General features: G+C 41.8%; 1 protein-coding gene across 1 annotated transcript in view; it reads right to left on the bottom strand.

Moving 5' to 3' along the window:
• LOC138674463 (p21-activated protein kinase-interacting protein 1-like) overlaps positions 1 to 16441 on the bottom strand; it is an 88816-nt gene that overhangs the window by 42447 nt on the left and 29928 nt on the right. Inside the window, exons 3-4 of the mRNA XM_069762304.1 lie at positions 3852 to 4057; positions 1593 to 1730 (exon numbers count right to left, since the gene is read on the bottom strand). Coding sequence (XP_069618405.1) covers positions 1593 to 1730; positions 3852 to 4057 — 344 coding nt within the window. The remainder of the gene's footprint in view (positions 1 to 1592; positions 1731 to 3851; positions 4058 to 16441) is intronic.

The raw sequence follows: 16441 nt of genomic DNA, 5'->3' as shown, positions 1-16441 counted from the left end.
TCTTGGAACCAGGCCGTAAGGTCATGAAAAAATGAAAACGTGAAAAAAAGCGAGCACCTCGGCTGTCTGGGAGTTTAGCGCTTAGCAAACTCTATATAAGACAGGTTCTTGTGGTCCATAATCACCGTAATCCGATGAACAGCCACCTCCAAAAAGTGCCTCCATTCTTCAAAAGCCAATTTTATGGCTAATAGCTCACGATTCCCGACATCGTAATTTCTCTCAGCAGGAGAAAACTTCTTGGAGAAAAAGGCACAAGGTCTCAAGTTAGTTAATGTGATGGTCCCTGAGACAACATCACCCCCACTTTCACCTCCGATGCGTCCACCTCAACAATGAACGGTTCAGACAGATCGGGTTGGACCAATACAGGATCAGACATAAAACATTTTTTCAATGTAGAAAAAGCTTCAAATGCCAGGATCGACCAGTTTTTAAGATCACGAATGAGATCAGTGAAAGGCTTGACCACCTGAGAAAACCCTTTAATAAATTTATGATAGTAATTGGCAACCCCCAAAAACGCTGAAGACCTTTATGGTCTCTGGGTTGTACCCAATCAATAATGGCCTGTACCTTTCCAGGGTCCATACGAAACCACTTGGCAGACAGAATGACCCCCAGAAAGGACACTTCTTGGACAAAAAATACACACTTCTCAGGTTTAGCAAACAGAGAGTTCTCCCATAACCAATGAAGAACTATACTTAGATGACCCATGTGAGATTCTTTGTCAGATGAAAATACCAGGATGTCATCTAAATATATCACCATAAAGCACCCAATGAAGTCAGAGAAAACATTAATAATTAAATTCTGAAACACCACTGCGGCATTAGTGAGATGAAGTGTATGACCAAGTTTTCAAACAAACCCTCAGAGGTGAGAAATGTTGTTTTCCACTCATCCCCTTCCCAAATATGGGTAAGATTATACGCTCCCTTGAGGTCCAACTTGGAAAACCACTTAGCCCCATACAATTGGTTGAACAGGTCAGGGATAAGCAGGAGAAGGAAAGTATTTCTCACCGTAATCTTATTTAGATGCAAGGTCCATTAGATGGCAATAGAGCGGAGGGAGGACAGCAAGTCTGCCAAAGCAGACCTGTAGTGCTGCAGCAAGGCTGCCACCAGGTGGCAGCAGAATAGTCAAACAATCTGTGTCAAAACCTAGAGAGTAGCACAGTATAAAGGGAAAACACCAAATACAGAGTGAGTGGGGCGCCAGAGCTTCAGTACCAATCAGAAGCTGCAGTACCAGAAGCAAGAGACAAAATCAGGTCAGAACCAAACCAGAGTCAAACACCAGGAAATCCAAATACAAAAGGAAGCACTAAGTCAGGACAAGGTGAGAGGAAGGAACAGACATGAACAAAGTCAGCAGGACAAATCAGGGTAACACCAGAGTCAGATACTCACGCCGTAGGCAGAAAATATAAGTTAACGCCTGACATGACCAGATGGGGAAAGGGATAGACAGGTCTCAAAACCCGGTCTGGATCATGACAACAAGCCTTTTGTGAAGATATAAACATTGCACTTTATAAGTTAAAAATTGCATTAAAGTTATACTGGTTGGTACAGTGTTTTTACCTTGTGCTCTCACGTTCACGGACAAGAAGAAGATGGGTGATTCCAGCATCGTGGGCATGAGGATTAACATGCACAACCCTGAGACATGTCTTCTCTGGAGTTTGATAGGTGTCAAATATTAGGAACTTTTTATCATAGCTGAATAAAAGAAAAATAGAACATTAACCTATTTTGAAAATTACAAACCTACATTCCTGAGAGGAGTTAGTTTTACAAAATACATAGACACTGCCTCTGCATGTCAGTACTATAGTACAATATGGAGTAAGTACAGAACATATTTGTACATAAAAATAAAAAAACAACCAAAGAAAGTACCAGGAAAAGTATAGGCAAGTGTCATGAAGCATGTTAACTCACTGTACTTCTGAAATACAGGAACCAGAGGCGGCACTCTCTGGCTTATCAATATAGCCAGTATGCTTCATGGAAAAAAGTGACCCTACTGAAGAGCTTCCCTCATGTTCTTAACCACGGTGCCCTCTCCTCCATTTCATAAATATTACCACATCCTTTAGATTTTGCCATTTTTAATGCTCAGCCTGTTTACTATCATGAGGTTTAGCAGATTTTATTTATTAAGATTAGTCCATCATAAACTGCCTGCAAACTACATTACTACTCAATAGCCACAGAAGGCCTGATTCACACTTATTCTGTGCTCTGAACTGATTTGTCTAAATCTACAAATAGGTGATTTAGGTAGAACTATTCACTAAAATGAGGCGGATGAAGACACTTTGGACTCCAAATGGCCTGTGTCCTGGCTGTATCCATCTTTAAAGGTGTAAAAATCTGTGGTCAACTGCAATTTTTTACATGCCTAAAAAGATGAATCACGGCCGGGAAAGACGATGAAGTCTAAAGTGAATCTGTTTGTCTCGTTACATGGTTCAGTCAGGGGTTACGCCAAGATTTTTGGATATTTAAACTGAAATCTGAACGCCTTCCCAAATAATCAACTTCATAATTTTATTGCTGTTTAGATTCTGATGTGTTTCTGAGATTTTTCTTTACTTTCTGCTACAGCATTTTCAAAGCACAGAGATTTCCTATCTGTGCTTTGAATGGCGCAGCCAGAAGCAGTGCAGTGAGCTCCAAACAGTTGTGTCATGAGGGAGTAAGGTCTACGAACCTTTGTGGCTTTAGAGGGACTGGGAATGTGAGCGGAGAAGTAGAGCATCAAACCCCGGCCTCACGGACCCCAAAACATCATGTTTTCAGGATTTTTCTTAGTTTTGCATAGTTTGGCAGTTTATGTTGCTTTAATAATAATTCCATGTGCAATACTAAGGAAATCCTGAAAACATGATATGTTGGGGGCCATGAGGACTGGAGTTTGGGAAACACTTGTCTTGAGGAGCAGAGGGAGAGCTAGTGGTAAGTTCAGGAAGTAAAAACTAAATCACAAGGATGGCTGCAATGAGGCTAAATGGAAGCTTACAACAAAAATAAAGGTAAGAGGTTTGGAGATTCATTACAGACCAGAATTTTTTTTATATTTCCTGCCCTCTTTAAACAATTTATATCGTTTACGGTAAAAGATGAATGATAAGAATGTTCTATATGTTTAGCTTTAACCTTGGTTACTAGACCTTTTTACTAGCTAAATGGTCTGTGTGTTTCTCTCTGCTTCTTTCTCGCACTCTGATCCTCCCTCTCCCTCCACTTTCACCTCTCCATGTATTTGAATATACAGCTATAATCTGATCCCTCAGTGAGCTAAGAATCTGTCTTGTTTTAAGCAGGATGGATTTTAACAGTTGAAGAAAAACACACATTTCTTTGATATGATATGCTATAAAGTTTCTTATGTTTGCTAATAGTCTTGATTTTTGTAAAGTTTGTTTAAACAAAAGTGACCATTTAAATATATTGATCACAATCTGACACTGGGAAACTAATCATTTGCTAGTGACTGAAGAAGACTCATGTATTCTCACTAACTTCACAATAACTTATAAGTGTTGACGTCAGTTTCACATAGAGTAAATGTGGACACTTTAGCATCTGCATTATGGCAACACCTGTATCCAAGGATATTCTATTGAAAAAACTTGGATGACCACAAAACTATATGGTGATCCATGTTCGCTTCAGTAGAAGATCAGTGCGTGACTTGGGAGATCAGTTGACGAATTAGATGTTGCCGTATATTTTACAGGCTAATAAATGAACCACTTGCTAATAGGCTACCTAAAAAGTAGGTGAAAAGTGTGCTTTGTGTGGGTTTGAAGGATTTGAGCTTTTCATACGTACCCTACTGTATAGATTTGACTGTCCAAAGACACAATGCACGAAACAATGTCAGAATGTTGATAGTCAGACACGCTCTTCTTCAGGTTTATAATATGTCCACAAGTTTTTTGTTCATCCAGAGGATAAATAGAGAGATGGTTCTTGAATCCACAAACCAAAAGATTTCGTCTGAGGTTTATTGCAATGCTAAAGATGGGACTTCTGAGCTAATGGATACAAATGTAACAAAATAAATAAGTTGATGACCATCTACAGAATGTAAACCAGACGTTGTATTTTGATGAAGTGTCTGAACAACATATAACAGTGACACATTACGTTGTACATTTAGCAGGACAGAATGCCTTACTTAGTAGTTATAAAAGTTAAATTAACTGCACTCTCGAACGTTTGCAAAATTATTTAATTTATGTAAGTTTAATACCACAATGAAGAAGCAAAAACATTTTTTGTGATTGGCAAAAAAGATGAAGTAGCGTGTGATGTTTCGACCCCGTCCGGGTCTTTTTCAAACATCGCTAGATTTGACTTTTGCTGGCCTTATGCGCTGAACCTCAGTGTTATACAGCTAGTGCTTAGTGGTATGGTGACCACAGAGCTCTGTATGGGTGCGCAGTTGTGCAGAAAGTCTATTCAAATCATCTCAAATAAGTAGTTGGTTTGGATGTTGCACATACTGTAGATGCTTGGGTTGGTGTGTTAGGATGTTTGTTCTTCAAACAACCACAACCATGTTTGGAGTTCTTTCTACTCCTAGATATCCTATGTCTTTGAGGAGTTCTTTGAAGACCAACCGATGATATATTCCAGGTAGTACTAACTGTTGTTTCCCTTTTGGGACAAAAAAAAACCATCTGCACTGAGGTAGAGCTTTGTCCATGCTTAAAATAATACAGCTACTGCTGGTGACTCGGTAACTCTCTCTCACTTTCTTGGGAACCAATTTTGCTACACATAAGGTAGAATTCTGCTAATTATTTGGTAATCCCATTGTGCTTTCCAGATTGTTTCTTTTGATAGATGCTGAATGGAGATGGGGGATCTTGTTCTTGTGCTTTCATGGCAGTCAACAGACACCACAGCGGTGTGCATTCCTCAAACTGAACCTGTACTGGTGGTTGGTGCTCACAATAGCTGCTACACTGACTTTTTTGAGAGCACTCTTGCATGAACTCCTCAGGCTCTAAACACATTCTCAACAATCTGTCTGCATCTGCATTGCATTTTCTGGGTCTGTACTTGATACTGAAGTTGAAGTCAGTTAGTTCAGCTACCCATCTCTGAATTGTAGCATTCAGTCTTGCTGTAGTGAGGATGTAGGTCACAGGGTTGATGTCAGTGCATACCTCAAACTCTTTGCTGTAATAGAGATAATCTGTAAATCGTTCAAATGCCTGGAATAGCAATTTTCCATAATGTACATTGTAATTCTTCTAGACGTCTGTTAGTGTTCTGGAACCATAGCCGATGACTTCCAATATGCGTACGACCTTGATGTTGACACAGGCCAGCTCCAAGTCCCACTTGAGAAGCGTCACAATGCAGGACAAATGGTAGGTTGAATATCCCATTATGGGTGGTTTTACAGGGTAATCAGCTAATTCTTCCAATATCTCCTGGCGATCTTACGTCCAGCTAATTGGTTGCTCAGCAGAAACTGTGTTTCTTCCTTTAGGTTGAATCATGCCCATGTTCTTATTCTTCTCCAACTATGTGTCTGGATTTTTTGCTTCCCTCAAGAGGTGGTATAACGAAGCAGAGCATCTGGGAAAAGTTCTTTATATACAGTACGTTATGTAATTGGAGAGGAATCCTAAGATCTTCTCCAGCTATCCCACATTAGATGGATGCTTGTCTTTTAAGGCCATTTCCGCTGGATCTATGGTGTATCTATCTTTGGACACAATTTTTCCCAGGAATCAAACTTGGTTTTTGAACAGTTCACACTTCTTTGGGATTAGCTTGACTTCCTGTTGCTGATAATGTTGGAGTATGGTCTTCCTATGTTCATCATGCTCTGCGAAGGTCTTGCTGTGTACCACATTGTCATCTAGGTACAGCTTGCTGTGTACCACATTGTCATCTAGGTACAGCTGGCAGATATGGTCCTTTAACCCCTCTAGATATGCTTCCATGCTTACGTTGGAAGAGGTACGGTCCTGAGGAGAGGACGTGTGTACAAGCATCTGACATCTATGTGGCCAGACTGATCCAGTCTTTTCACACCCCGATAAACCTGGTCCTGAAGTTCCAGAGGTCCCTCGTAGAAGCGGGGGTACTGTCACAGAGTTACTGCAACAGCGAGAAGCCAGAAGACCACAGCATCTGTTTGCTCCTACTCCTGCACTGAAAATAAGCACTTCATCTTCTTTTTAACTGGTGTTAATTTATTTTGGCAGAACAGGGGTTAATCAGCCATGTTGGGAGTTCTGGGAGTATGAGCTCTCAACTTAGCTCGGTTAGCCACTCCTATCCGCTATGTAATCTGGGTCCTGATTGAAACATATCGTCAGAGCTAGCTTATGCTGCATGGCTTGGAGGAAAGGTGTTTTGGTGCTTATATGAGAAGGAGCTTGGACTAGTTATCTGTGACTGTTGCTTGGGTTTGTTCATGTGATAGTGCCCTTCCCTCCTCTTACTTTGGTTTTTCCCCATCCTCTACTCCCTGGTGCATTCCTCTGTTATAAGTGAGTGAATATTTGTATGCCTGGTATTTTCAGTTACCCTTGTCCGTGTTGACTTGCTCGTCAGTTTGGTGTACTATGGTGCGCGGCAGCTCCCCTCTTCCTTATGTGGGGGAAGAGAACAAACAGAGGGTTGAATCAGGAGGTAAGGCAACGGTGGAGGCAGGGAAGGAGCCCCTGGTTCCGGGTCACCCAACAGCTGAGTTGTGACACTATGCTCCTCTGGAATTCTGCCGGGGCAGAGCTGTGCCCAAATGGTAAACGGATCTACTCGTACAATCCCCATGGTGTGATGAAGGATATCAGGAGTCTACTGGATTCTTCGACTAACCCTTGGCGGTACACCTTACCCTGGTCAAGGACACAGAACCAGGTACTTCTAGACAAAGTATCCAGAATGTCTTGAGAGGAGTACCAGCTTTGGCTTGTCAAGGTAAAGAGGCTTATTCACCGTGCAATGCTCCTCTGGGAAATTTAATATGCAATTGCCTCTTCAGAGAAAAACAAGCCAGAACTGGCATGTCACTCTCCACAAGGAGAAACCTTACCCCTTAGACCTCACTCTAGAGCCTCTCACCTAGCCAAATCAGTTCTCATGCTGTGCACTGACGAGGGCCAGCAGCCTGAAACACTGTGTCTGCAATTGAGGTACTGATTTGGCTTTTATCCTAAGTCATATTACAAGACTCGTTAAAGAGTTGATTGTGATTTGTAGGATTGATCGCTACTTCCAACAGGTGGCACTATAGAGTTCAAGTAATCTTTTACTCTGAAAAGGCAATTTGCATATTGAGAAGAGTAGGAAGACTGCAGGGGAGCGATTGCTTCTTGTGATGTAGATGGGCACTTCTGACATGCAAAAGAGAATTTGTGGAGGTGGGCTTTCTATATACCTTTGAAATTAAATTGCTTTCCTGGACTTGAATTTTCATATCAAGGAATTCTAAATTAGAACCCTCAAAGACCGAAGTAAAATGCATGTTCTTTGTATTAGTTGTATTTAAATACCTCACAAAATCCTCAAAATTCTCTTTTGTGCCAGACCAAATTATATAGACATCACCTATATATCTTAAATAATATCTAATTATTTTTATAAAGAGTTTTTTTTAAGGGAAAAAACTAATTTATCTTAAAGGAAAGCTAAAAAAAAAATGGTGAAAGTACAAACAACTGGCATCCTATCTAAGTACTTGTACACTGTAAAAAAACACTTTTCCATAAAAACGAAATCATTGTTTTTAAGAATACATCCCAAGGCTTCACAAATAAACTCTATGAACTCCTTGCGTTTATCAGTGTTCATGAGTATGGATCGGATGGGCTCTATACCTAGTTCCTGTGGGATCCTGGTATAGCGGCCTTCTACATCAATTGATGTCATCTGAAACCCATCTTGCCATTGTACTTCATGCAGAGCATTAAGAAAATTGTATCCTTCAAATATGAAGGAATATTATGCAGAAGAGGGTTTAGCAACCAATCCACATATTGGGCCAAAGGTTCTGTTAAAGAACCTATTTCCAATATTACTGGGTATTCTGGGGGAGCTGACAGGGATTTATGTTATTTAGGTATGCCAGTATGGCTTCTGGGGAAACACTGGGAACAATTTTTCAGCTTTTTTGATGGTAAAAACACCCAAATCTGAATATTTTCTTAATAAACTTTGTAATTTCTTTCAAAGTCAAAAGCTGGATCTACTACAAGGGGAAAATAAGTTGCCCTGTCAGATAACTGTCTATTTGGTTCCTGGATATAATAGTCCCTTGTCAAGAGGACTACGTCGCTGCCTTTATCGGCTTCTCTTATTATTACATCTTTCTATTGTTTTAGCTTATTTAGAACCCTTTGTTTAGCTTAGCTGGAAGTGTGGGATAGATCACTGCTTCTATATCTCTTATAAAATGAGCATGAAAGATGTCTATGACATTATTCTGGATGATAGGTGGCGTATACAGTGGGGAAAAAAAGTATTTAGTCAGTGTCACGATAATGTAAAAAATGACCTGGTCTGAGGGATTTTTCAGAAGGTGCTATGGTTCCAGGCACACGCTGTGGGCTCTGAACCCCCCTCCTCTCTGCCTGCTAGCACAGTGGAATTCTAAGCCACTCGTTTCCCCCTCCCTCAGGAATGTCTTTGTTTGCCACAGTGAAGCCGAAAGTAATGAGTAGCAAAGAAGCATGGTCGGGAGGGGGGGGTCATTCCCTTTGTTCTCTTAAACTGGTACATAATCACGCAGCTTAGGACTGGAAGCAGGACAAATACATTTTTGGATGCTGCATTGGCCGGGCCATCACACAGTGAGTTTCTAGGCGCAGCGCCTAGCAGATATGGAGAAACTGAGTGCTGCTTAACAGGGGCTCATAACCACATCGTGTTTGGGCTCAAATTAACGCCCAGCTCATGCCTGGAAAAATGGTAGTTCCATGATCACTATACGAGGTTGCATCCTGGAGCTGCGGGAAATATGAATCTTCCATGACTCTGAGTCCCTCTGAGATAATAGGAGTGCATTCAATAGCTCGGCCCACTCAGTGATGTCACGACAAAGGGATATAACACCCTGAGAGCTCAGTTTTCACTAGTCTTTGCTCAGGAAAAGAGCTAACAGCAGCACTGCAAGCTGCTCTGATGCACTCTGATGTTCGCCCCTCCCCCGAGCCACATGGTCTGCCATGAGCTGAAATGATATAAGGAACTGTAATTGTTTTTTTTTCTGTTAATCCCTTTTTATTTGTAATCGTCTGTATATACCTAATCGTCACATTTTATAATATCGTTTTACCCTTTTGTAAACACTGCCTATCTTTTGAAGTAAAATATATAAAATTACTAGTTTAGTTTCTGCTTGCTCTATAACGTACTGACACGTCCTCTGAAGTGATTTACGCTACTAATTTCGGTTGGCTCCGGACCTGTTATTAACTAAGAAATCTGAACTGGTGGCAGCAGATTTTTCCTGTGCTTTTGGAGACGACGTAGCAACGGACGACGCTGATAATTATTGTTCCCGCCTGAGTGGGAGTAGTTATATCACCTTCGCTGCAGTGTGCCCATTAGCCAGTACAAAGTAAGGCAGCCTTTCTGGTGATTAATTATCCTAAGTGCAGTGCCCTGTCTGACCTGAGGGTAAGGGGGGTGCCAGAGAGGTGCAAGTTCCAAACCGGAACTGGGAAGTGGGATATAGATAAATCCCCTTCAGAAAAGAACTACGATCAACCAAACAACCCCAGTTCATGACATATTAGTGTGAGCGGTGGGGATGATAAAGCTATCGTCCCTGTGAGTCATGACAGTCAGCCACCAATTCTGCAAGTTATCCCACTTAAAAAGATGAGAGAGGCCTGTAATTGACATCATAAGTAGAACACAACTATAAGAGTCAAAATGAGAAAACTAATCCAGAAAATCACCTTGTCTGATTTGGCAAGATTTATTTTGTAAATTATGGTAGAAAATAAGTATTTGGTCACCTAAAAACATGCAAGATTACTTCTCTCACAGACTTGTAACTTCTTCTTTGAGAGGCTCCTCTGTTCTCCACTTATTACCTGTACTAATGGCACCTGTTTGAACTTGTTATCGGTATAAAAACATCTGTCCACAACCTCAAGCAGTCCATCTCCAAACTCCACCATGGTGAAGACTAAAGAGCTGTCAAAGGACACCAGAAACAAAATTGTAGCCCTACACCAGGCTGGGAAGACTGAATCTGCAATAGGCAGGCAGCTTGGTGTGATGAATTCAATTGTGGGAGCAATAATAAGAAGATGGAACGCATACAAGACCACTGATAATCTCCCTCGATCTGGGGATCCACGCAAGATCTCACCCAATGGGGTCAAAATGATCACAAGAACTGTGAGCAAAAATCAAAAATCCCAGAACCACATGGGGGGATTTAGTGAATGACCTTCATAGAGCTGGGGCCACTGTAACAAAGGCTACAATCAGTAACACACTACGCTGCCAGGGACTCAGATCCTGCAGTGCCAGACATGTCCCCCTACTTAAGCCAGTATACGTCCGAGCCCATCTGAAGTTTGCTAGAGAGCATTTGGATTATCCAGAAGAGTATTGGGAGAATGTCATATGGTCTGATGAATCCAAGTATAACTGTTTTTTAGAAACAAAACTCGTAGTGTTTGGAGAAAACAGAAAGCTGAGTTGCATCCAAAGAACACCATACCTACTGTGAAGCATGGGGGTGGCAACATCATGCTTTGGGGCTGTTTCTCTGCAAAGGGACCAGGATGACTGATCCGTGTAAATGAAAGAATGAATTGGGCCATGTATTGTGAGATTTTGAGTGCAAACCTCATTCCATCAGCAAGGGAATTGAATGTGAACATGGATGGGTCTTTCAGCATGATAATGATCCCAAGCAGACTGCCAGGGCAAACAAAGGAGTGGCTTCATAAGAAGCATATGAAGGTCCTGGAGTGGCCTAGCCAGTCTCCAGATCTCACCCCCATAGAAAACCTTTGATGGGAGTTGAAAATCCGTGTTGCCCAGCAACAGGCCCAAAACATCATTGCTCTAGAGGAGATCTGCATGGAGGAATGGGCCAACATGCCACCAACCTTGTGAAGACTTACAGAAAATGTTTGACCACTGTCACTGCCAACGAAGGATATATAACAAAATATTGAGATGAACTTTTGTTAATGACCAAATACTTATTTTCCACCATAATTAGCAAAATAAATCTTGCCAAATCAGACAAGGTGATTTTCTGGATTTGTTTTCTCATTTTGACTCTCATAGTTGTGGTCTACTTATGATGTCAATTACATGCCTCTCTCATCTTTTTAAGTGGGAGAACTTGCACAATTGATTGTTGACTAAATACTTTTTTCCCCACTGTAAATGGAATTAAATCCTCTCAGAAATGGTGTACTACTAATGCTGCCAATTGTAGTATGGCGACTTAAATCCTCATTTAGGCTGATTAGTAGGGTTGCATCATCTGCAACCACTGATAGTGAGGAATTATTTTTTTCTCCTATCTGAAAACCTAGGGGACAATAGAGAATGGTGTGTCTCCCTGTGAAGAATTTTTATAGATGCATTTTTCTTGTGGCTTTGAACATGTCAATTTTGAAGTCCACTAAATCGAATTTGTCTGGGAGACAAAAGCCCAGACCCTTAGAAAGAGTCAAATTCACAACTTTATGGTTTGGTATTGCTCCACTTATCTCCAGGACACCTTACATAGTTACATAGTTATTAAGGTTGAAGGAAGACTATATGTCCATCTAGTTCAACCCATAGCCTAACCTAACATGCCCTAACATGTTGATCCAGAGGAAGGCAAAAAAACCCCATGTGCAAAGAGTAAGCTCCACATTGGGGAAAAAAATTCCTTCCCGACTCCACATACGGCAATCAGACTAGTTCCCTGGATCAACGCCCTATCAAGGAATCTAGTGTATATACCCTGTAACATTATACTTTTCCAGAAAGGTATCCAGTCCCCTCTTAAATTTAAGTAACGAATCACTCATTACAACATCACATGGCAGAGAGTTCCATAGTCTCACTGCTCTTACAGTAAAGAATCCATGTCTGTTATTATGCTTAAACCTTTTTTCCTCCAACCGCAGAGGATGCCCCCTTGTCCCTGTTTCAGGTCTATGATTAAAAAGATCATCAGAAAGGTCTTTGTACTGTCCCCTCATATATTTATACATTAAAATGAGATCACCCCTTAGTCTTCGTTTTTCCAAACTAAATAGCCCCAAGTGTAATAACCTATCTTGGTATTGCAGACCCCCCAGTCCTCTAATAACCTTGGTCGCTCTTCTCTGCACCCGCTCCAGTTCAGCTATGTCTTTCTTATACACCGGAGACCAGAACTGTGCACAGTATTCTAAGTGTGGTCGAACTAGTGACTTGTATAGAGGTAAAATTATATTCTCCTCATGAGCATCTATGCCTCTTTTAATGCATCCCATTATTTTATTTGCCTTTGTAGCAGCTGCCTGACACTGGCCACTGAATTTAAGTTTGTCATCCACCCATACACCCAGGTCTTTTTCATTGACGGTTTTGCCCAGAGTTTTAGAATTAAGCACATAATTATACATCTTATTACTTCTACCCAAGTGCATGACCTTACATTTATCCCCATTAAAGCTCATTTGCCATTTATCAGCCCAAGCTTCTAGTTTACATAAATCATCCTGTAGTATAAAATTGTCCTCCTCTGTATTGATTACCCTGCAGAGTTTAGTGTCATCTGCAAATATTGAAATTCTACTCTGAATGCCCCCTACAAGGTCATTAATAAATATGTTAAAAAGAAGAGGGCCCAATACTGACCCCTGTGGTACCCCACTGCTAACCGCTACCCAGTCCGAGTGTGCTCCATTAATAACCACCCTTTGTTTCCTATCCCTGAGCCAGCTCTCAACCCACTTGCACATATTTTCCCCTATCCCCATTATTCTCATTTTATGTATCAACCTTTTGTGTGGCACCGTATCAAAAGCTTTTGAAAAGTCCATATACACTACATCCACTGGGTTCCCTTGGTCCAATCCGGAACTTACCTCTTCATAGAAACTGATCAAATTAGTCTGACATGAACGGTCCCTAGTAAACCCGTGCTGATACTGGGTCATGAGGTTATTCCTCTTCAGATACTCCAGTATAGCGTCCCTTAGAATGCCCTCCAGGATTTTACCCACAGTAGAGGTTAAGCTTACTGGCCTATAGTTTCCGAGTTCAGTTTTTGTTCCCTTTTTGAATATTGGCACCACATTTGCTATACGCCAGTCCTGTGGCACAAACCCTGTTATTATGGAGTCTTTAAAGATTAAAAATAATGGTCTATCAATGACTGTACTTAATTCCTGCAGTACTCGAGGGTGTATCCCATCCGGGCCCGGAGATTTGTCAATTTTAGTGATTTTTAGACGCCGCCGCACTTCCTGCTGGGTTAAGCAGGTGACATTTAATTGGGAATTTTTATCACTAGACATTTTGTCTGCCATGGGATTTTCTTGTGTAAATACTGATGAAAAAAAGTCATTTAGCATATTGGCTTTTTCCTCATCCTCATCCACCATCTCACCCAGACTATTTTTAAGGGGGCCAACACTATCATTTTTTAGTTTCTTACTATTTATGTAGTTAAAGAATATTTTAGGATTATTTTTACTCTCTCTGGCAATGAGTCTCTCTGTCTCAATCTTTGCTGCCTTGATTTGCTTTTTACAGAATTTATTTAATTTTCTGTATTTATTTAATGCCTCCTCGCTACCTACTTCCTTTAATTCTCTAAATGCTTTCTTTTTGTCCCTTATTGCGCCCCTTACAGCTCTATTTAGCCATATTGGTTTCCTCCTATTTCTAATATGTTTATTCCCATACGGTATATACTGTGCACAGGTCCTATCCAGGATGCTAATAAACGTCTCCCATTTTCTCTGTGTATTTTTGTGTCTCAGGATATCGTCCCAGTTAATTGCACCAAGATCCTCTCTCATCCGTTTGAAATTTGCCCTCCTGAAGTTTAGTGTCCTTGTAACCCCTCTACTACACATCTTTTTAAAGGATACATGAAAACTTATTATTTTGTGATCGCTATTTCCCAAGTAACCCCCAACCCTTATATTTGATATGCGGTCTGGCCTGTTGGTTAATATTAGGTCTAGCAGTGCCCCCCTTCTTGTTGGGTCCTGAACCAGTTGTGAAAGGTAATTGTCTCTCATAATTGTCAAAAACCGATTACCTTTGCTGGAACTGCAGGTTTCTGTTCCCCAATCTATTTCAGGGTAGTTGAAGTCCCCCATAATAATGACTTCTCCTTGAGTCGCAGCTTCATCTATTTGCTTTACGAGGATATTCTCCATTGCTTCCATTATTTTTGGAGATTTATAACAAACCCCTATCAGTAATTTATTATTTTTTCCCCCTCCCCTTATCTCCACCCACAGGGATTCTACATTTTCATTAAATTCACCTATATTATCGCGCAGGATGGGTTTTAAGGATGATTTTACATATAGACACACCCCTCCCCCTCGCTTATCTGTACGGTCATTTCTGAACAGGCTATAGCCCTGCAAGTTAACAGCCCAGTCATGGCTCTCATCCAGCCACGTTTCAGATATCCCCACCATGTCATAATTATGCTCCAACAACATTAGTTCTAATTCGTCCATTTTGTTGGCGAGGCTTCTGGCATTAGTATACATGCACTTTATGTTCCTCTCTGTACTTCTATTTCTTAAATTATTAACTGTTCTGACCCCACCCCCCATGCCACCGCCACCCCCAACTTCCTTATTTGTGCCCAGGACTCTGTCTGCACTATCTTCCCCTCCTATAAAATGAATACCCTCCCCCCCAATTCCTAGTTTAAACACTCCTCCAACCTTCTAGCCATTCTCTCCCCCAGCACAGCTGCACCCTCCCCATTGAGGTGCAGCCCGTCCCTAGCGTAGAGCCTGTAGCCAACTGAGAAGTCGGCCCAGTTCTGCAGGAACCCAAACCCCTCTTTCCTACACCAATTCTTGAGCCACTTATTAACCTCCCTAATCTCCCGTTGCCTCTCTGGCGTGGCACGTGGTACCGGCAGTATTTCGGAAAATACCACGTTGGAGGTCCTTGCTTTCAGCTTGCAGCCTAATTCCCTGAAATCATCTTTAAGGACCTTCCACCTACCTCTAACTTTGTCATTAGTGCCAATGTGCACCATGACCGCTGGGTCCTCACCAGCCCCTCCCAATAATCTGTCCACCCGATCAGCGATGTGTCGGACTCGAGCGCCAGGTAGGCAGCACACCGTTCGACGATCCCTGTCTTTGTGACAGATTGCCCTATCTGTTCCCCTAATAATTGAGTCGCCCACTACCAGCACCTGTCTGGCCTGCCCTGCTCTCCTATTTCCCTCCTTACTGGAGCAGTCACTCCTCCGGCTTTCAGAGGACATGCCTGGCTGCAGCAGTGCTACCCCTGTACTGGCACCCCCCTCATCTGCCAACTTAGCAAACTTATTGGGGTGTTCCAGATCAGGACTAGCCTCCCTGGCACTCTTCCCTCTACCCCGCTTCCTAACTGTCACCCAGCTTGCTACTTCATTGTCCTGCAGCTCCATCCCACCATCCCCCCCCTCATCTGTCCCATTGAGCGTCTGCTCCGTGAGCAGAAGACTCCTCTCCATGTTGTCTATGGATCTCAGTGTTGCCAGCTGCACATTTAGAGTCAAAATCTGGGTTTCCAAATGCACAACGTGCTCACATCTCGCACAGCAGTATGCACCCTCGATCGGCTGCTCAAGGACTGCATACATGTGGCAAGATGTGCACTGGATGGCATTAACAATCGTGGAGCACATTTCCTAATGGGGATTGCACCAGACAGAACAGTTCAATAAAAAAAATAAATAAATACAAAGTATTGATAAAAATCAGACAGCAATTCAGTAATTCCTCCCCTGAAAACTCCCTGACTCCAAAGTCACTGAATCACAAGTCACACTTACCGCCGTCCACACTTACACTCAGGCCACACTCAGCTCGCTCACACTCGCTCTGCTGAAGATTTATAGAGATTTTTTTTTTTTTTTTTTTTCCTAGTTCCCCTCAACAGCAATCAACCTTGCTGTTCAAATGCACTTTCAAAAAGGACCTGTTTTCTTTTTTGTTTTCTGAGAAAACTGACACCCCCTACCGCCTCTTCTCGTGCGTCTCCTAAAGGGAGAGATTCGGTAGTGGCAGGGGATCAGTGGTTACAGTCAACTTTCTGTGACATCATGTCATCCGAGGAGCTGGAATCTGAGTCTGTAGTCCAGTAATCCTGTTATAAGGGATGGTGAGTTCCAGTTTTTTCTTATCTCACATTCCACAACCATATAGAAATATTGTTCTTCTTACAAGTTCAAAGAGAAAAAA

The sequence above is a fragment of the Ranitomeya imitator genome, chromosome 4, assembly GCF_032444005.1.
Source record: "Ranitomeya imitator isolate aRanImi1 chromosome 4, aRanImi1.pri, whole genome shotgun sequence".
NCBI lineage: Eukaryota > Metazoa > Chordata > Amphibia > Anura > Dendrobatidae > Ranitomeya > Ranitomeya imitator.
The sequence above is the reverse complement of the archived record's forward strand: the minus strand, read 5'-3'. Positions and strand labels throughout refer to the sequence as shown.